The 22,998-nt window shown below is 41.3% G+C and overlaps 2 protein-coding genes across 2 annotated transcripts; one reads left to right on the top strand and one right to left on the bottom strand.

The window, feature by feature from the left end:
• Nucleotides 1-9,870: 9,870 nt before the first annotated feature.
• Nucleotides 9,871-12,950, bottom strand: LOC146579440 (polymeric immunoglobulin receptor-like). The gene is made up of 5 exons (XM_085267955.1): nt 12,911-12,950; nt 12,451-12,633; nt 11,061-11,381; nt 9,972-10,192; nt 9,871-9,927 (listed from the first exon to the last, which is right to left on the bottom strand). The coding sequence occupies exons 1-5, from the start codon at nt 12,948-12,950 to the stop codon at nt 9,871-9,873; spliced, it is 822 nt and encodes a 273-aa protein (XP_085124081.1).
• Nucleotides 12,951-18,071: 5,121 nt separating this feature from the next.
• On the top strand, nt 18,072-20,744 carry LOC146579439 (tripartite motif-containing protein 16-like). The gene has a single exon (XM_085269220.1). It carries the CDS (start codon nt 18,087-18,089, stop codon nt 19,797-19,799), a length of 1,713 nt encoding a protein of 570 aa, XP_085125346.1. The 5' UTR covers nt 18,072-18,086; the 3' UTR covers nt 19,800-20,744.
• Nucleotides 20,745-22,998: the final 2,254 nt, after the last annotated feature.

The following is a 22,998-nucleotide window of genomic DNA, read 5'->3' as shown; positions in this document are numbered from 1 at the left end:
GTGAGGCTGGCTGCAGTAATCGCTGCCAGCCTGCCGTAGCCATACGAGAGGTGAGTTGTATTGTTCCGCACACAATATAGCTAAGTAGTACAGACACATAAAACATGTTTGATTAGCTGACGAGCACCGAGTGTAATAAGTGCTTAGTGGACACATGTCCAACACCAGTTTTATGTACTTTTCATTTGTTTATTAATGTGTGAAACTGTATGCTAAAGCGGAATGCTAATGAGATGTTCTCCCGTAGTGTGCTGTGCGGAGTGGTGTGTGGCGAGCCTGTGCACTGATAATACACCGTTGTTTCCATTCAGGTACATCATTTGTTGTTGCTGTTATTTTATTGTATATTAGAAATTGTAATATTGCTGCAGTAATCGCTGCCAGTCTGCCGTAGCCATACGAGAGTGTGCTGTGCGGAGTGGTGTATGGCGAGCCTGTGCACTGATAATACACCGTTGTTTCCATTCAGGTACATCATTTGTTGTTGCTGTTATTTTATTGTATATTAGAAATTGTAATATTGCTGCAGTAATCGCTGCCAGTCTGCCGTAGCCATACGAGAGTGTGCTGTGCGGAGTGGTGTATGGCGAGCTTGTGCACTGACACCGTTGTTTCCATTCAGGAAATAAAGTGGCAACGATCGATCAGAGACTCCTTGTCTTTTTAAAAACACTACACAACGCAGAGTCGAGGAGTCTGTTTGGGCCGAACTGTTGCAGCGGGATGAAGCAGAAACCGGTTACAGTAGCATTACAGAAATGTAGCAGTGACAATAATACTGTATGCTGTAATCGCAATGGACAATTAGTGATACAAAACAACTGTTTTATCCTGTGAATAAAAGTATATGTTTTTGTCAATGTACCATGGTAATAACAGAAGCGAAACGCAATATTGTGTCAGGACAATTCACTATTTATGCACAATAAACAAAGGAGCATAGCGCGACAATTTCTGTTCAGCGCCAGACTTGCTTGTAACCTATATCACCAATTATGTTAAGAAAAATGACGCATTAACTACAACAGCAGACTGACCTTTGTGGGACTGCTTGGAGCAGACTAACCTGTGAGCTGGAGTGTTCTGGGACGTTATATTTTGTCTTTGAATGGCTGCAATCCAGGCCATCCGTCGGCTCTTTGTTACTGGCTTAAACAATTTCTCTTCAACGACGTAATCCACAACTGATCTCTGTACCCGTCGGCTTTCTGTGGCTGTCATGCGACCGGCTATTGCAGTTAATAATACAACAGCTTGATGTCTGGAGTTTTGACCTCCTCCATACCCGCTTCACACCCTGTAGTATTAACTACTACAACACTCTGACCTTTGTGGGAATGCTTGGAGCAGAGTAACCTGTGAGCTGGAGTGTTCTGAGACGTTATATTTGGTATATCCAGACCATCCGTCGGCTCTTACTTCGGAAACATGGCTTAAAAAATGTCTCTTCAACGACGTAATCCGATAAAAAAAAAACGATCTCTTTACCCGTCGGCTTCCCGTGGCTGTCATGCGACCGGCTATTGCAGTTAATAATACAACGGCTTCTTGGCATTTTTTGGGTTTCTTTTTATCGCTGTGTAACTGAGTTCAATTGAAAGCCTGCGTGCGCTAGTACCTCTTGCCACAAGTTCCCAGAATCCTTTGCGGTTTTATCCCTGAATGACGTCACATTTTCAATCTTTATCCTGGTGGGCCGGTCTCTAGTCAAAATGCCCGGGCCGATTTTTTGTCCCAGTCCAGCCTTGCGTGACAATAGCCAAATTGTCCAGCAGGGGGCACTGTGGAGATGGTTTCAGATTGTTTGGAATCATCAATACAAGCACAAAGACTTCAAATGTTTCACGAAGTCTCGCTTTGCTCATTACTAGTATGGTGACAACTTCACAGGAGGTCCGTATCTCAGCACTGTCATAGTTAAAGGTGACCTTCATAAACCGAGAAACTGACATTCATGTTTGCCACAGGAAATCCACATTTACTCCTAACTAAGGGTTTAAATGCACAAAGGGCAAAAATAAGATAGAAACAGACCCTGAGGCAGAGACTAAGATGCATAAACTTGACAGGGACAAAAGGAAAACAAACATGAAAATGAAACTGACTAAACATTTGAGACACAGGGTTCATAAGAACAACAGGCACATTTCTACTCAAAGTCCCCAGATACATTCATTAGACACTATTATGTCTAACATTTTGTCAGATTGAAGAAACCTTGTTGTATTTCTCATCAATTTCAGTGCAAAGTGTTTCACATGTAAAACCCAACATGGGAAATAGACTATGTGCATGTTAGCATATGTTACTTCCGGTGTGGAAACTCCTGTGGGGAGCTTTGTTTCCGGTGTCCAATTCGCGCCTTGTTTATGGCCCAAATCAAGTTAAGCAAATGAATGAATCAAGTGGCGATTTACATTTCTATAGATGTCTTGGGCATTTACCCAATATGTCTGTAAATGATGTTCATCGACTTGTCGATATTTTTTTCCCCGTGCCTCAGAGCAAAAGAGAAAATGGATTCAAATTTTATATTTCTCAGCTATCCCTCGTTTATCGCGGGTGTTATGTTCTAACAATAACCAGCGATAGGTGAAATCAAGTAGCCAATTTTATTTTTGACGGTGCGAAACGTCTGCCTCTCGCCCTATGACAGCTGGGATAGGCTCCAGCGCCCCCCGCGACCCTGAAAAGGATAAGCGGAAGCGAATGGATGGATGGATGGATGGTGCGAAACGTTTCGTCAACATACAATACTGCACCTCAGAGTCACACTGGTAGTGATCGATGCAGCGATTCTGTACTGTACAGGAGAGACGTCACGGAGGAGATCGTCTGCAGCGATCAGGATGCAGGAAACAATGTGATTTAAAAAAAACATAAATTTTTGTGTGGCTTTTTTTTCACGGTTTGTTAACATGCTGTGTAGGTGTGTACTTGACTAGCTGATATCAACAAAACGGGGGAAACATCTGGTTTGACTATTCTTCACCTGTAGCTTGAATGCTGAACATTTGCCTGTTTAAATCATAATAATTGTCACTATACAGAGATGTGCTTCTGAATGTGGACGATGTGTCTTCTGCTGCAGTGATGCAGTTCTGCTTGTGTTGAGTGATGTAAACAACTGATCGATCTAAACTCTTTTTAAACGTCAAAGTTGATCATTAGATTTTTTATGACACAACAGTGGCGAGTGTTCCCACCTTCTGCTTTTTGTAACTTAACGCGATCTTTCCGTTTTCAAGTTTTGGACATGATTTTGGAGTATATCTTCGCAGTAGCGATTGACCGCAAAGTAAAGCAACCGGAAATGTACAACCCTACATACGGTCTCAAACCAGGAAGTTAGCATTTTCTCGTGCACAGGGTCTATTCTGCAATTCTCCAGTTGAGGTGCTTGATCAGATTACTGGAATGCAAAACAAACAGCAAACAACACAAACAAACAACAAATCTCCAGAAGCAAAGTTAGATAATTATCTGCTATCAGATATTTATCATAAGTAAGCACATAAATGTATAAATCATACAGTAGACAACAATGAATGAAATAAAACCAAATGTTTACAACATTTTTCAGTTACAGTTGGGAAATAGCAATCGATTTGTGAAATCACAAATCTCAAAATTCATTTTTACTTGTTAGATTTTGGTCTTTAATAATGAAGAGTGGGTTTTGTCCTGTTGCTTTTGGACTCTTTGTGTTTGATGGTTGGATCCCAGTTCTCATGTGTTACAGATAACTGAAAAAAAAAGACAATAACCTCATGCAGCATCACAGTTTAATGCAAATTGAACTTTAAAAAAAACAGAAGCACAAAGTTTATTAAAGAGAAACAAACAAACCAAAAAAATGTAACATTATAAATATCATAGGAAGTTAAACAGGTTTGCTTCAGAGCAGCATACATGTACTACAGTGTCTGGAAACAGAACTAAAGGGGCTTTCACACTTTTAGATATGATATCCTGAAATTATGATGCTGTGGAATAACCTCAAAGGACCAAAAAATATGTTGTATGCATTTATATCTACATAATTATAAAAATATTTCTGTCTGGTATTAAAATTGTTCACTTTGTCTTCACCTCCCACTGCTGGTAAAGACTACTGTTAAGATGTATCTGTCCCACTGCGCAAGTGTCCAGTGAAGGGGGGCATGGCTACGCGCAGGCGGGAAGGGGGAGTAGAAGTTTTGGAGGGTCAGTTTTTTGTGTGGTTGAACGAAAGAAGGCGACCATTAAAGTTGGAGTTAACATACCAGTTGTGTGATTATTGGACTAACATTGGTAGCAGAGGATGGCTGCTGCTGGGAATTACAAAGTGCCACCATCGTTCGATGAGAAGACATCTTTTGAGGCGACTGAGGTCCTTCAACATCTGCCAGAAAATGCTGAGGATTTTCTATGAGTCTGTTGTGGCCAGTGCGATCCTCTATGCTGTTGCATGCTGGGGGAGCAGGCTGAGGGTCGCAGATGCCAACAGACTCAATAAACTAATCCGTAAGGCCAGCAATGTTGTGGGGATGGAGCTGGACTCCCTCAAGGTGGTGTCGGAGAGGCGGATGCTGTCCAAGATAAAGACAATGTTGGATAACACCTCCCACCCACTCCATGACATGCTGGTCAGTCACAGGAGCACGTTCAGTGAGAGACTGAGATTACCGAAAAGCACCACTGAACGACACAGGAAATCATTCCTGCCTGTGGCCATCTCCCTGTACAACGCATCCACTTAACACACTGTTTGCTGCTACAACTACACATGTTTCTTTTCCAACTATTTATTTATGAGTGACTTATGTATGTATGTATGTATGTATATATATGTATATATTGTACTATTCTTAGTTAGTGTATTGTCTGTCTTGTCTTAATGTTGGTTTAAAATGGAGCACTGTAACAAAAAATAATTTCCCCCAGGGATCAATAAAGTATTCTGATTCTGATTCTGATTCTGATCTTATGAAAGTTGGAAAAATGAAATTGAAATCTGGAGACTCGTTACAGACTTGGACAAAAAAAAAAATCAGGCTCTAGCAATTACTTTGTCGCTATCGGGAAGAGCGAGGGAAAACACACTGGAAATCGCAGCCCACGACCTCAACACTGATACGCGGATGGATGTTCTTCTAACCAAACTGGACTCTATGTTTTTAAAAGAAGAAAAAGATCGACAGTATGAAGCTTACACAGAATTTGATCGGATCAACAGACAAAGGTGCACGTCGATGGTGGATTACATTATCGAATTTGAACGACGGTAGGCTACAAGATACGCAAGTTCAAAGTGGAATTACCAGACGCAGAGTTAGCATTTAAGCTGCTAGACATCACGGGGCTAAATACTAAAGACAAACAGCTAGCACTTACCGCTTGTTCCGCCATCTCTTTTGATAACATGAAATCAGCCTTGAAAAGGATTTTCTGAGATAACGTCTCTTCGCCACAAGAGGGCGATTCCGCTTACTTCACAAAGTACACAGGCAAGCGTGAACGTAGTTCAAACTCAGAGCAACCCCAAAGAATAGCTGCAGGGACTAATCCACTTGACAAATATGGGAGGAGAATAAGATGTGCAGTATGCCAAAGTACGTATCACTGGGTAAAAGATTGCCCTAACAAAACAGAACATGTGAAGTTAGCAAAAGCTGAGGGATCAAAGAGTGATGTTGAAGAATGTAATATTACTCTGTTTTCGAATGAATCACCCTCTGATACACAAATCTTCATGATGGAAGCTTTGGGGTCTGCCATAATTGACACTGCTTGTACAAGAACTGTGTGTGGAGAGAAATGGCTTGCAGATTATGTAAGTTACCTCAGAAAGAGTTGCAAAAAATAAAAGATGAAAAGAGCACAAGGCCGTTCCGCTTTGGTGATGGAAAAAATGTTCAATCCACAAGAAAAGTGACAATTCCAGCAAAAATAGGACAAACTAGATGCAAGATAGAAACAGAAGTTGTTCCAGCAGATATACCGATGCTTTTAAGCAAGACTTCATTAAAGAGAGCAAGTGCAGTCTTGGATATTGCTCAAGACAAAGCAACAGTGTTTGATCAACCTGTAAAACTTGAACTGACATCTTCTGGACACTATTGTGTAAACTTGAGAAATGAGAGCAACCTTAATAAAAATCAGCTAGAGAAAAGTGAGACACCTAGTGATGAAGATGAAATTCTCATTGTGACAGAAAACATGACAACAAAGGATAAAAAGACAGTCCTTCTTAAACTACACAAACAATTTGGACATGCATCAGTTGTTAGACTGCAAAAACGTCTGTCTTGCTCAGGCAATAGTGATGATGAAAGCATTACAATCCTGAAGAATATTATAAAAAAAACTGTGACACATGCATCCGATACGGTAAACCAAAACATAAGCCTGCAGTGGGTTTACCCATGGCTTCAACATACAGTGAAACTGTTGCAGTGGACCTGCATGAGCTTGAGCCGGGACTGTGGTATCTACATGCCATTGACCATTTCACAAGATTCAGTGCAGGAAGTATCATCACCACAAAAAGACCCAGGGAGATAGTGAAGCACTTTATCCACTGCTGGATAAGCATTCACGGTCCACCGCGCAGACTATTCAGTGACAATGGCGGTGAATTTAATTATGAAGAAATAAGAGACATGGCGGCGAAATTGTCACGGCGAGTGAGAAGAGCCGTGTGGAAGAAATGAAGGAGGATCCAAGCGCAGGCAGTCGTGAAGGTCGTTTATTGAATAAATGGCAAAGGAAAAATGGCAAACGAAGACAAACTAAACTATACTGGAAAACAACTGAACTACAGCGCAGAAACCAGAACACGAACATGAACATGAAGGAGCAGAGGCAGACAATGGTATACAGCAGGGAACACACGGATGAAACATGATGAACACACAGACGGACCAGCAACTACAATGACAGAGGACATGACTTAAATATACACAGAGAAACACAGGGGAATTAAACACAGGTGGTGGACACAGCTGGGAATAATCAACAAGACGAGACAAAGGTAAAACTGAACACACTCACATGAGACGCAGACCTTCACAATAAAACAGGAAACGAGAACACTACACCAAGACGCAGACCTGACACTGAGAGACAGACAGACAGAGAATGACACATGGAACCTGAACTAAACTAAACGTGAGATACAACTGAGAACAAATCCTTAACATGAATAAACAGAAACATAGAATTCTAATAATAATCATCATTATAATAATAATAATAATACTCATAGCGCCCAAAACCACAACAATCATTCAAAAATAAACTAACAATCAAAACTCAAAATACTGGGTCGAAACTGACCCAGAACCGTGACAGAAATTTAACATTGAGGTTAACACCACTGCAGGGTACAGTCCGTGGAGCAATGGCTTGCTTGAAAGGCACAAATCCTTACTGAAATGTTACTGAAGGTAAAGAGAGACAATGAGCGTGACTGGAAAACTGCTCTGGACTGGGCTTTGATGGCAAAGAACTGTATGCACAATGTACATGGCTACAGTCCCTACCAACATGTCTTTGGACAAAATCCAAATCTGCCTTCAGTCCTTACTGACAGACCCCCAGCTTTGGAAACTGAAGTGAGTACATGGATTGCCCAGCACACTGCAATGTTGCATGCCATGAGACGAGCTTTTACAGAGGCTGAATGCTCTGAATGGATACGAAGAGCCCTTCTCAAACAGCTGCGATCCATTGATGACAAATATAAAACGGGGGACGAAGTCTATTATAAAAGAACAGACTGTCATGAGTGGAAAGGTCCAGGAGTGGTCATTGGCCAAGATGGTGTAGTAATATTTGTCAGGCATGGAGGAACCTATGTCAGAGTACACCAGTCTAGGCTCAGAAAAGTGGATGAACCACAAGTGAACATGGAAGAAACCGAAGAGGAAAATCAGAGTAAAACAGATTAAAATCTTTTAAAGACTTTCATCTGTACTTGGTGAGGAACACGATTTTGAAAACGAAAATGGGGAGATGGCACCAACTAACGGTGAACCACTTGGCAGTGCAGAAAATGAACCGCTCGGTACTGCAGAAAAGAGCGAGTCCTCTGATCCAATACAACCTGGAGAAAGAGATCCCATGCTCTCTCACTCAACTACAGATATAGAAAGATCAAAACTTAAAGTTGGACAAATAATTAAATACACAGACAAAGAAACAGGTCAAACATATGCTGGAAAAATAATCAGTCGAGCAGGAAAAGCCACAGGGAAAAACAGAAAGTGGTACAACGTGGAATACAGTGAGCTGGAGGAAATTGCTGCATCCATGGGTTCCATTAATGTGGAGCAAGTAAACAACCTTCAAGTGACACGGTCTGAAGATGCCAAGTCATGCACAGATAAAAACAGAGATGAAATATTAGTGGTGAAGGAAGACATCTTCTCACAAGCCAAACAAACTGAATTTGACAACTGGAAAAGAAACAATGTGTTTGAAGTGGAGAAAGATAAAGGTCAGAAATGTATATCAACAAGGTGGATATGCGCACTCAAGGAAACACCAGGGGGCATTGTTCCCAAAGCTAGACTGGTTGCAAGAGGCTCTGAAGAAATAAACACTCAAGGACTTTCCAAAGACTCACCAACATGTTCAACCGAGTCCCTGAAGATGGTCATAGCAGTAATATGTCAAAATCAATGGAAACTGAACTCTATGGACATTAAAGCAGCTTTTCTGCAAGGTAAAGATTTAACCCGAGACGTGTACATCCGACCACCTAAAGAAGCACAGAGCAAAGGAACTATATGGAAGTTGAACAAATGTGTTTATGGCCTGGCAGATGCTTCATTATTCTGGTACAACAAGGTGAAAGAAACCATGCAGAAGCTGGGGGGGGGCACAGTGTCAAAAGTTGATCCGACTGTCTTCTACTGGCTAGATGATCTCTGTAAGGTGACAGGAGTACTTGCATGTCATGTAGATGACTTTATGTGGGGTGGTTCAGACATGTTCTCCACAGTAGTCATCCCCAAACTGAAAGCTACTTTTCAAGTTGGATGAGAAGAACATAACAGCTTCAACTACATCGGGATGGAGGTTCACTCTCTTCAGAATGAAATACAACTACAACAAGATACGTACATAAAAAACCTACAGCCTATTCCTATTGATCACACGAGGGCACCACACCGGGAGGCTTCTTTAACAGATACAGAGATGGACATGTTAAAATCCAAGATTGGACAGATACTGTGGGTAGCAAGACAGAGCAGACCCGACATCATGTGTTACATTTCCATCCTGGCATCAAGCACAAAACATGCTACTATTCAGACAATGCACTACACAAACAAACTGATCAGAAAACTTAAATCGGAGGAGGTTACGCTGAGGTTTCAGTTCTTGGGTGAAAGCAAATCCCTCAAATTAGTGGTGTTTAGTGATTCCTCCATGGGAAACCTCTCAGACGGAGGACACAAGGTGGACATTTTATCATGTTGATGGGAGAAGGTTTTTGCCCATATGTGGGCAGTTGAAACGGATCAGGAGGGTGGTACGGGGTACACTAGCAGGAGAGATTTTGGCCCTTGCAGATGGGATCGACAGTGCTGTTTTTCTGGCTGCACTCTATTCTGAGCTCAGCACTGGTGGTGGTACACACAACATCTTGCCAATCTGCAATCTGTCCCACTGCGCAAGTGTCCAGTGAAGGGGGGCATGGCTACGTGCAGGTGGGAAGGGGGAGTAGAAGTTTTGGAGGGTCAGTTTTTTTTGTGTGGTTGAACGAAAGAAGGCGACCATTAAAGTTGGCGTTAACATACCAGTTGTGTGATTATTGGACTAACACTACAAGGATATTATTGAAGAAACCGTAATAACAGGTAACATCACCTCTTTTCACTACAGTTCACTGAGAAAGTCACACTGACAGCATGAATCAACAACACTCACTGAAACCTGCAACAACAGACAAGTGATGAAAACAAGTGACACAAACTCACCTCCATGTTTGTGTCATTTTCTCTGGTGTTCAGTCCAAAGTTCCTCCTTGTCTTACTAATGTAGCAGAGCATGAGGAAAACAGCCATCAGCAAAACACCATTCAAGGACGCACGCACAACCAGAAGCCAGGAGGAGTCAGGACAATGTGTAGAGACTCCTGCAGTGACACTTTCACTCTGTGTTGTTGCTGTGTGCAGTGTGGAAGCAGGTGGGTTTGAATCTGTGAACAACAAACAGAAAAAATATCAATACTAAATCAATAGCGATACAGACAAATGCAGTAAAACTAATCATATCATCATACAGGTAAATACAAACATGTATGAAGCACTAAATGCAGCATTAAGATGAAGCTTATGTGTAAGTTCAATAGGGAAGATCTGTAATCACTCAGCTGCCTGCTTTCCTGTTCTTTACATCATTATTACTTTTTCAGATAAACCACAAATTCACGTTCAGTGTCAGTCTCATCAGATCAGCTGATGGATAAGCTGATACTCTTTTACACATTAGACTGGGAAATCTCATATAAAGCATATAAAGCACACTACATCTGTTTTCACCTGCAAGAGTAGAAACACTCAGCTTTAGTGAAAGATGATGATGATGATGATGATGATGATGATGTTTTGACCTCAATTTTAGCTCCATCATCACAACTTTAAAAACATGATTCAAAGTGGAGCTCACACTTCTTAAACACACATAACCTTAGATTTCAAATAGTTAAAAAACTTTTAATAATATAAAAAATGATGTTTCGTATATGATATGTGCTCTGATTAAAAATTATTAGTGCACATTATGACTGTGAAACTTACTGTATTTAAATATCTGTATGTTTTTTAAAGCTTCATAAGAAATATGGTTTATATTTGTGAATGAACAGAGGAATAAATTTATCAGCACAACAGGAAATTAATACTCTGAGATCGGACATCCAGACTTCAACAATTTGTCCTGTATTTGATGTTAGAAAGGTATAATGATGTCTCAACCAATCAGCTGATCTCTGGCAGAGACAGCAATCTCACCTCAAAACCACCAAAAGTTAAAAGTTATTTTTACTATTTTGAAAAGAAACTTACCATCAATGACAAGAACATATTCATTCGCATATGAATCAGGAGTCAGAGGGTTTCCATAACCACAGATGTACTTTCCTGTGTCTGACTTGGACGACTGTGTGATGGTTGCATACAGTCCGTACACAGATCCTGGTCTGTATTCAATGCTGTATCTGCCACTCTCAGATTTGTTATTAGTTGTGTCAATGAGGATCTCCCCTTCATTCTTACACTCATTCTTACAAAAGAACTTCCTGTGTCCATACGTGTTGTTGGAACATACCAATGTGATCTTTTCTCCCTCAGTTTGTGTGCGATAAAAACCAACATTTTTATCCAGATCTGTGAAATAGAAGAACATTAATTAGTCTGAACTGAACCAGTTTGTGGGGGAGGTGTGATCCCTGGCTCAGCTGCAGGGGAGGAGTGGGGCAGTGAGCTCAAGGGGGCAGTGCCAAGGAGGCTGGAGGGACAGGTGGTGGTCATTTAACCATTGAGGTTTCTCCCTATATATATATTGAAGGCGGAGACCTGAGAGAGAGAGTTTGTGTGCTTATGAGTTATGTGCTGAAACGTACAGCCACGTGTGTGGCACTTCAATAAACACCCCACAAGCATACAACATACAACATACTAGTGTGTTGGGTCATTTTTTACACTGTTGTATTATGATTATATTTCATGGATCAAATGAGCACAGTTATCATTTCATAATCAATCAGAAAAATCTGAAAAACACATTCTTACCTGATCCTCTGAGAATCAAAACTTGTTGTTGCATATTTAATGAAGCCATGCAAAACGTAACATTCATACTATGAACTTAGAGGGCAGCGTTATAGTTATAGACCCTGGGAGTTCACTTGTCTTATTTTTTGAGGCATTTCTCAGGACTCACAGCTTGAAGATGAGCCTGTATATAAAAAAGGTGACTAACTTCTTTTTAGCATGATGACACTCTTGGAAGATCATCAACTTTTTAGGTCAAACATTTGTTCTGTTACTCTCCATCATAGGAATTAAATTAGTAGATTTCATCTATTTAAATCATGATGTAAACCATGATACTGATGCTCAAAATCAGTTATAGACAAAAGAAAATCTGAACAAAAGCAAGATTTTGCTTTAGACTTTGATAGTTGGAGGTGGTGTAAAACTCAGTTTTAGCAGAGCCTAAATTTGAATCAATAAATCATTGAATATTATTGTAGGCTTTACACTGAGGTGCTAAAACGTTATCTTAGTACAGTTTTCACATGCCATATAACATGGACACTTAAGTGCAATAACAGGTAAAATGTGCTTGTATTTATTGATTGAACAGGTTGATCTAAAAGTGGTCCACATTACTAAATTAGACCTGGGGGGGTCTCCACATTTTCAATTCCACCCACCTTTAGTAAAAACTCACCATTTGAAACTCTGACCTCAAAGTCAAAGTATGAATCTGGAGCAGAAGATCTTCCCAAACCACACCTGTACATTCCTGCGTCAGACTTGATCATTTGTGAGAAGCTTAAAAACACAATTCCTCTTCTTGGAGATCCATCTTTATACTTCATGCTGCATCTGCCACTCTGAGCTGTGCTTCCATCTCACATTTTTCCTTACAGAAGAACTTTGTGCTTCCAGACAAAGATAAGTTGCAGTTAAGCGTGCCATTAAATCCTTCAGCTGCAGACCAAATATTATGTTTTGCCTTGACGAGCCCAGCTGGACCTGTCAGATGAAAAATAATAATAATACATTTAAAACAAGATGGATAATCACAACATTATTTAGTGTATGTAGATAAATGTATTTCAAAAAGTGTTTTATAAAGTTGAGTATATTTTGAATTAAAGAGCAACATTAAGATCATCAGTCCTCACCTGACAAGAAGCAGAAGAAGAGAAAATGGAGGATTTTCATTCTGATGCAGAAAAGTCGTTAAACTTCAGAAGAACAGCGTCTGACTCTTCACTCTGTCAGATCATCAGAAAACTGAAGTTACTGAATGAGTTGTTTCCTTTTTATCACTTCCTTCAACTTTTTTAGATGCATCCATCACACGATGATGTAGATCAGTACTGTGAAGTTTCCCTGATGCCGTAAGTGTGAATGAAAAGAGTTTCAGACCAAATTTGACTTTGAAAACCTGACGACAGCTGGTTCAACCTCTGAGAGCAACACATGAAGCACATTGATTTTTTTCCAGGTTATAAAATGTTCCTGGCATTTTATTCTCATCTGAATATTGTGTTTGGCTTAAGGAATAAAAAGTATATATATTTATTTATTTATTTATGAATCACCATCATTTCTTGATGTTGCACTCTGAGATTATTTAACATTAAATACTCAAAATAAATCATAGAGTTGATATAAAGCTAAAATAATAATAATAATAATAATAATAATAATACATTTTATTTAAATAGCGCCTTTCAAAGCACCCAAGGACACTGTACAACAGATAAAAACTGGAAATATACACAATAATAAAAATAGAAGATAAAAGTTAAAGCATACAGAAATTTAAGGATAGGCAATTTTAAACAGATGAGTTTTGAGGGTGGACTTAAAAAGAGAGAATGAACTAATATTTCTGAGGTCCGGGGATAGGGAATTCCAAAGTCGAGGGGCAGAGCAGCTAAAAGCCCTCCCTCCCATTGTAATCAGACGAGCAGAGGGAACAGAGAGAGAAAGAGAAGATGAAGATCTGAGGCAGCGGGATGGGAGCTTCATCTGTAATAAGTCAGAGATCAAATCATCCCATGCAGAAATCTTACAAACTGAATTTATAAGCAACAACAAAAACCTCTCACCAGCTTAACAGATGGATAAAACTAGAGTCCTCACTGCAGGGCCCAGGTCTAATTCTGCCTCCGACCATTTCCTGTGTCATTTCCCCTCACCCTCTCGTCACCCTCCTGTTTCCTTTCTGTGCTATCTAAAAAGCAAAAATAAACAACATCTCAAAGCTGACTGTTTTCTTAGGAATAAAGAGGCATATTAATTAATTTATTTAGAAATCTTTTTTTTTTTTTTGCTGTCTCATTTTGACATTATTTTATATAAAATATTGAAAGTAAATGGCACAATTAGCCAAATGGCACAACATTGAAAATGGATTTAAAGACTTTCTTTGAACATGAACCCTTTTGTAATCTCTGAAGAGGAAAACACATATCCCTGTTATGTAGCAAGAACAGCAGGCTAAACAGAGATACCCTGAGATATTGTATTCCTCTTCCTGATAGACAACAGTAAACCATTTAAAATATAAAATTAAAAATATTTGATCAAATCATTTCATGCAGGAATCTTACAAATTGAAAGCAACAACAACTACAACAACCTCTCACCAGCTTAGGTAAAGGAAGAAATTACAATGAAGGTAAAAATAAATACTTCTGTTGTCTCCTTCCTGGTGGTTTGAGAGTTCTTTTGAACTTCAGTGAAATTTACCAGTTATTAAAGTAAGAACGAGTCGCTAGAACTCAGTTATGCTCACCTTCACCTTCACTGTCTGCCAGCTTCAAAGAAGCTTGCATAAAGTCTCTGTCTAAGCCATCATAGTTGGAGGAGGGAGTGGGTTTGACTCACTGTCATTAACTCACTAACTCACTGTCAGACTGAATTTACAGTGTTGTTATAGTTAACCTGGCTGAGCAGATGACCAATGTAGTGAAGGTTATAGTCCTCACTGCAGGGCCTGGGTATGAATCTACCTCAAACCATGTCCTGTGTGTCATTTCCTCTCACACTCCCCACCCTCCTGTCTACTAAACACCACAACATTACTGCCAGCTTGATTATTAAGTACCCATACAGCCAGATCCATTTATTTGTTGTGTTTATTTGTTGTGTGTTACGTTGAGCTGCAGATGATTCTGCTTGCACCATGTGACAAAACAGCCCAGTATTCAGCCTCATCTCCGTCACTGTGTCACAGTCAGAGACCAAACCAGACAAACGGACTCAATTGCAGATACAAACAGAGTCACTGGGAAACATGATAACAAGACGTTATTTACAAACACAGAATCACAGCTATGATGTGACTATGAACTGTGAACCATGATGTACGTGAGATTCTAAGAAGTAGTTTAGCAAATGTGAACTGTACAACAAACATGAAGTACTAGGAAACTATACACATATGAATTCTGTGACGTGGGGAAAAGGGAAGTCAGGCTGAGGGAACGAAACCAGGAGACTTTTGAGTCACTGTAACGAGAGGAGGTAAAGTTCAGAAGGTGTTTTTCTGCAGGTCAGGAAAGACCAAATATGGACAAGAACTGTGTTACTTATTAGGTGGAGGATCTGCATGAGAGGGGTAAGTGTTCCGAGTGAGGCGGTGATGGATACCGGTGGTGGTATACACATGTGGTATCCGGTAACTGTGGCAGGGAGGAGAAGTGAGCAGGAGCTGTGGAGGAAGAGCTGAAGAGAAAACTGGCGTCCAAATGAAGGTGAGTATTGTCAGAGTTTGAGCATCGGGATCAGGTGGATGACTACAGGCAGAGAATATCACTGTGAACAATATCACAAGAGCTGTGTCGGCCTACACTAACAGAGGTTAGTTGAAGACCTGGTGACGCTGGTCTTAAGTATTGGCAGCTTAATTGCCAACAGGTGTGGACTGCAGGCTGTAATGCAATGACTCCACCCAGAGGTGGAGCAACCGGCTCTATGGAAAAACCTGCACTCAGCCGGACCATGACACACTGATACATCCAACCACTGCAGAGTCATCATAAAACTTCTGAAGATGGCAAACTCAACATGAACAATTTATAAAAGACCCCACAAAGCTGGGTGGGACAGGCCTTGAGGACATAGGACTCATCTGGTCTGGTCCAGCAGACGTTGTAACAGTCACAATGGTGTGGTGTCTCTTTAAGACAACCCAAGTCGAGGGTTAATGTTGTCATCCATATGCGCCACTGGCTCTCTCTGTGATTGTATGGACATGTGCTTACACGCTAGTGCATGAGGATGGACAGATTTTATGTTTTACCTCTCCAGACACCTTTGTTTGCAACGTAATGGGTTGTACGAACACTATGCGCTATGTTTGTTAAGCTGCAGCCGTTCAACCGGGCTTATATGGTTGATGAAGAGAAGGTATATTAAAGAACATACTGTGGAATTCCCAATGCCAGTGCGAGTGTGTATTCTTTCGACTATCCTGCTAAGTGTTTAGCCGCCTCCTCTCAACCACTAAACACAACCGGACGTTACAACGTGCTTGATTGGAGTCTTCTCCTTTGTCTTTGAATCTGGTCACGAGTGGAAGTGAATGGTGCAGGAGAGGCGGCAATGGTGCAATGTGTCCATGCTGGGACAATGGAGCTGGTGCAGAAGGTTATGTAGTGAGTGACACACTCAGTAAGCCCACTGGTGTCCTCACCGTGAGGCTCACAGAGTGTCTCCCAGTCTGTCACCTCAAAACAACCCTGTAGTCCCACTAAAGCCTCCTCCGACCACCTACTACTATACTTCTAGTGGTCACAGCTTCCCTCTTCACAATAGGCACATAGCAGGGGGTGAAACAGGGGTTTATATAAAAGCTAAAATACTAAAGATACACCCTCTAATATAAAGCTGCTGCTGAGCAAACATGGCTTATACTCCTACTCTTTCTGCTAACTAGACATAAAAACACTTGAGGTGTTTACCACCCCGTCGTAGATCAATCACAGTGTCCTGAACTCTCATTGGTAGACGCTTGAATTGTTGTCGTGAAGTTCAGCCTGGATATCTTAAAAAGAAGGAAACTGAACTTCTTTTCAGGCACTTAGACTAACATGACCTGGACCCTTTTAGCGCCCTCTGTAGTTGAACTGTGGAAGTGAAACAGAGCCACAGCCTGCACACACACAGTTTAACACATCAGTAACTGCACAACATGCAGAGCAGGAGTGAACATGCTGCAACACTTCAAACTGATCATAACTGTGTCAATAAAACCATGAATGCTGCCAAACTGCTCAGTGTATGACTCAGACTGATAGCTGCTCCCTTCTCTCTGACACACTGTTGAGTATTTCATATATTTAACCACTTTAACAACTCTGACCTTTGACCTATTCTGGTATTAGTTACAGTTGTTATGGCGCTCCTTGGTGACCTCTGATGTTAAAAACAGTATGAGGCTGTGAGCAGGTTAAGAGGCTCATATCTGTGCTGTTTCCTTCATTGATGTAGAGGTGTGTGTGTGTGTGTGTGTGTGTGTGTGTGTGTGTGCAGCAGACAGTGAGCAAGAAGACGATGCAGAGGATGATGAAGGTAAAGAGAGCAAAGAAAATGAAGGTTACGCTGAGGGTGGTGAAGGATGAGGAGAGGACAGATTTCTTACGTTTCAATTCTTTACATTTTTTGTCCTTCGTGCTTTTGAACCATCAAACTGTAGGGCAGGAAAGCTGATTCTTTTTGTCTGTTTCTGATAATAAAACATGTTTCTGGGGACGTCGTGTTCAGCTGTCTTCATCATGCAGTATAGTAAACATGTTTCAGTGTGAATCTTACAAAGATGAGATTTTACTGTGAAGCTTTTTTATACCAGGGGAATCATAAATACTTTAGTGATGTAAATAATGCTCTCAGAAGCTGGAAACTCCAAGAAAAACTCACTGAACCATAAATAACTGTAGATTACAATATGATGAGAAATGAGGGCTGAAATGTGAGGAGGTTTCAGACGGTGCAGACTTATGGACGTATCATAGATTTATATTAAATGTGGTTTATGAAAAGTTCATTACTGCTTTGTAGATTTGCCCTCATTAACATACTGTCTGACCTGCTGACTTACACAGGTCAGCTTCACTGTTTGATTCTGATAGCTGAGCTGACACAGGCTCTGTGATCTGCTGTAAATGAAAAAGGGTTAAACACACAGTATCGCTCTCGAACAGCTGCTCTTCCTGGAATGAGACACAGCCTGATAAACAAGACAGACTCCATTCACTGCAGAAACATGTTGTTGAGATCAGATCTCAGACTAGTTTCAGTTATAAGGAAGAGAAACTCACACAGTCACTGACACTGAGAGGAGAAATGGCGCAGAAAGGAGTTCAGCTGGATCGAGAAACCTTCTCTTGTTCCATCTGTTTGGATCTACTGAAGGATCCGGTGACTATTCCCTGTGGACACAGCTACTGCAGGAACTGTATTAAAAGCTTCTGGGATGAAGAGGACAGGAAGGGAATCCACAGCTGCCCTCAGTGCAGGAAGACTTTCACACCGAGGCCTGTCCTGGAGAAAAACACCATGTTAGCAGCTTTAGTGGAGCAGCTGAAGAAGACTGGACTCCAAGCTGCTCCAGCTGATCACTGCTATGCTGGACCTGAAGATGTGGCCTGTGATGTCTGCACTGGGAGGAAGCTGAAAGCCATCAAGTCCTGTTTATCTTGTCCAGCCTCTTACTGTGAGAAACACCTCCAACCTCACTATGATGCAGCTCAATTAAAGAAACACAGGCTGGGCAATCCTAGAAGAAGATCCAAGGATCTTCCTGTGCAATTCTGCTCTCGTCATGATGAGGTGATGAAGATTTTCTGTTGTACTGATCAGCAGAGTATCTGTTATCTCTGCTTGATGGATGAACATAAAGGCCATGAAACAGTCCCAGCTGCAGCAGAAAGGACTGAGAAGCAGAAGGAGCTCGAGGTGAGACGACTAAACATCCAGCAGAGAATCCAGGAGCGAGAGAAAGATGTGAAGCTGCTTCAACAGGAGGTGGAGGCCATCAATGGCTCTGCTGATAAAGCAGTGGAGGACAGTGAGAAGATGTTCACTGAGCTGATCCGTCTCCTCCAGAAAAGAAGCTCTGATGTGAAGCAGCAGGTCAGATCCCAGCAGGAAACTGAAGTGAGTCGAGTCAAAGAGCTTCAGGAGAAGCTGGAGCAGGAGATCGCTGAGCTGAAGAGGAAAGACGGCGAGCTGGAGCAGCTCTCACACACAGAGGATCACAACCAGTTTCTACACAACTACCCCTCACTGTCAGCACTCAGTGAGTCTACACACTCATCCAGCATCAATATTCGTCCTCTGAGCTACTTTGAGGATGTGACAGCAGCTGTGTCAGAGACCAGAGATAAACTACAGGACATTCTGAGAGAGGAATGGACAAACATCTCACTGACAGTCACTGAAGAGGATGTTTTACTGTCACCAGCAGAGCCAAAGACCAGAGCTGGATTCTTAAAATATTCACATGAAATCACACTGGATCCAAACACAGCACACAGACGTCTGTTATTATCTGAGAGGAACAGAAAAGTAACATTTATGAAACAACAAAAGTCTTATTCTGATCATCCAGACAGATTCACTGTGTGGCCTCATGTCCTGAGTAGAGAGAGTCTGACTGGACGTTGTTACTGGGAGGTGGAGTGGAGAGGAGGAGCAGTTCGTGTAGCAGTCGCATACAAGAATATCAGCAGAGCAGGGACGGGCGATGAATGTGGATTTGGAAACAATAACAAATCTTGGGCATTATATTGTGACACAAACAGTTATATATTTCTTCACAACAAAGTCCAAACTGTCCTCTCAGGTCCTCGGTCCTCCAGAGTAGGAGTGTACCTGGATCACAGAGCAGGTATTCTGTCTTTCTACAGCGTCTCTGAAACCATGACTCTCCTCCACAGAGTCCAGACCACATTCACTCAGCCGCTCTATGCTGGACTTTGGCTTGGGTTGTTTAATGGAGCCACTGCAGAGTTGATTAAAGTCAAACAGAGAAGACAGGTTCATGTTGATCCCTGACCATTATATGTACTTGTGTAGTTTCTAAATGAGGCTTTACATTTTAGAAGCTGAGAAGTTCAGTGGTCCATTGATGTGTGAAAATAATATTGCACTGATTCAAACTGTACTTACATTTATATACCTTACATCAATATAAATCTGAATTTGTTCTTATGGCTGATAATCATGTGAGTTTAAATGATACTACTCTTCATATTCAGCATGTTTGAAATCTGTCATCAGTCTGGTTAGTGCTTTTATTCTGTAGTTGCTGTAGTGGGTTGTCAAATGCAACAATATATTGGAGCTGCAGTGATTCATCAGTTAGTCAATGATTAGAGAATTGATTGTTTTATCATTATTTTAGTCACATTTAAAGCTGGTTCCAGTTTCTGAAATGTGAAGATTGTTGATTTTCTTGATCATATATGACTGTAAATTTAATGTGTTTGAGGTTTGAACCCTTAAAATGTAATAAAAAATTTAATCTTTGAGGTTTTTTATATTGTTATTATTGTATCTAGAGTGATGACATTTAATGTCATTTTTCAGATACAGAGACACGTGACGAAACCAAATCACACAATAATGAAGTGAACACATTTATAGTCAGTGTTCAAGATGATGGATAGAAATGAAAATCATGGAGCATTTATGCATTTTTACGTCTGTGTCACAGAAACTGTTCAGCTATTCTCTGTTTATTAGTCTATTTATCAGGAACCTCTGTTGATTTTATATGTAAAGGATTTTTCTTCTATCACTGAACCTTTTAAGGGTTTTCTCTTAGTAGTTTTGGGGAGTTTCTAATTAGATTTACAGCTTCAGAATAACTTTGTGATGTCAGATTAGAAAGTCTGTGTCCAACCCTGGTGTTTGATCAGATGTTTGATCCCTGCAGGGTTGGATTTTTTTCTATGAATGTTGAATTTGTTGTATTTGATTTGAGTTAGATTTTTACTGATGAATGATTCATTGTATAAAGTGGGTCTACCAACAGTTTATTTCTTTGTTATTGTGATTAAAATGTCAAACAAATATATTTTCCACTTTTTGTGTGACAGAGGCAGGAATTTCTCTGTCCTGCATGTGGAGAAATCTGCTGTTAAATCAGAACATTAACAGGTTTCAGGTTGTGTTCAAACACATATTACTGTGTATCATGTGTCAGCAGGCATGTGTTAACAGGGACTATAAGACACTTTAGTGGCTTTAATGCATATTTATATGTTTAACACAGTCAGGTGCACAGGTTCTTTAGACTAAAAAGAGGGAGGAGATGTGCTTCCAAGATTTATTATCCAGACAGGGAAAGCAACTTCACATTCAACCATACAGGGAGGAGGAGTTCAGGACTGAGGCTTACCAGCAGGTGAGAATGGTCGACACAGAGGGAAGGCGGATCCATCAAATAAATAAATAAATAAGTAAAAATAGATCAACAGTAACACTGTTTCGTCTTCCGTGGACTCTGTGGACTCCGCTACTGTGTGTTTGAACTCTAAAGACATTATTCAGAGTGACACCTCGCTGTCAAGTTGAAACTGTCTTTGGCACCATTAACCTAGTTTGCCCAGTGACTGTTACTGCTCCTGAGCTCCGCTCTGCACTTCCAGTTCCTGTTCCCAGGGCAGCTCGGGCCAAGCTTCCCCTTGCACCCTTACAGTGCTAACAGAGACACTGACTCCTGCACCCGTTTCAGTTCCCTGGGTGGGAGCAGCAGAGGTCCAGCTAGCTCCTGCGCCTGCACGGGCTCCCAGGGTATAGGCAGGAACAACCCAGCTCGTCCCTGCGCCCGTATCTGTTCCTCAGGTGGGGATGGCTGGTGTTCGGCCAGACCCAGTACCCATCCCTGTTCCCCAGAGGAGAGCAGCTAAGAGTCAGTTACCTGATTAGTTGCAAGTTCAACAACCATCATCACAACCACCACTACAACTTTTGTTTCAGCCATTAGCTCATATATCAGCTCAGTTTCCTGTTTTATCACCAGCTCAGCCTCTAATTCAGTTTCTAGTTCAGTTTCTAGCTCTATTACTTGTTCAGGCTTTAGCTCTGTTTCCAGGTCCCTCTCTAGCCCAGCCCTGTTCACTTGCTGCCATCCTCTGCTGAAAGCTCTGGTGAGCCTGTTCATCCACCACCTGCTCCACCATCAGCTCCATCGCCTGCGGCTGCCACGTTGCCATCTGGTCCAGTCTCGTCGGCTGTGGTTACCACACCATCGTCTGGTTCTGCACCCACCAAGCCTCCACCAGTACGCCCGGTGCCCGAGAATCATCGCCCACTTCCAGAAAACAACATGGATGTGCAGTTTTTCACTAAAACATGTTTTTATCTCAGATGTAAATTTATCCAGTGAATCGTTAAACTGTCAAAAATGAACTTGTTTGTCTTTTGTGACATAAACACTCAGTGTTCACAACACTCATGTGTGGAAATGTGCTGATAATGTGTGTTGGGAGCAGATAACAAGTTAAGACAGCCAGCAAATGTGTGCCCTCGATAGTTGTTCTTTTAACAATGCTGGTTAATTCTGTCGTGTTCATGTTGATTCTTAGTAGCAGTGTGTGGTCAGTGTGGTTTGTGCTCGGCTGCAGGGGAGGAGTGGAGCAGTGGGTTCAGGGTGTGGTGTCAGGGGATACTGGTTGTTACACCCAGCAAGCATCATCTAAACACACCTTCCCTCCTTTAAACAGCGAAACAAATGAGATTCATGGTACGATCCAGAGGATTTCTGAAACAGGTTTCCAGCCTTACATTTCCAGTTTGAATTAACGACACATTAGTGAATGCTCTTTATCAGCTTCCAGGCTCAAGCTGAATAAAGTGCACTTTGTTCTGCGTAACGCAACTGATGATGTGGTGCACAATTCCCTGGATCACAGCAAGTCTGTTGCACAAGAGGAGAAACTGCTGATGTGGGAAGCGTAAAACAGGCACGCACTGCTGAGTGTTTTTGTGTGATGGGGATGAAATAAGATGTGTTAACACTCACAGTCTGACCACTTGTGTCTCATAGCGATCGTGGAAAACACATGACATAAATGATATCATGACCCTGCTCAGTTGGTGGGTTTGGGCAGTGTGAATAACCCTCTCAAAGCTGCAGGGGAATAAGCAGGTGTAATGTTGTCACTACTGGAGGTGAAACATTGTCATTGTTTAAAGAGGGAGGATACTTACACACTTCATAAACCAGCAAGAAGACTTTTTCCCAGAA

This window comes from Mchenga conophoros, linkage group LG3 (genome assembly GCF_057382185.1).
Source record: "Mchenga conophoros isolate Kocher_MC1m ecotype Shallow Benthic linkage group LG3, M_conophoros_male_GT1.1, whole genome shotgun sequence".
Taxonomy (NCBI): Eukaryota; Metazoa; Chordata; class Actinopteri; order Cichliformes; family Cichlidae; genus Mchenga; species Mchenga conophoros.
Note: the sequence above shows the minus strand (reverse complement) of the source record. Positions and strands in the feature narration are given on the sequence as shown.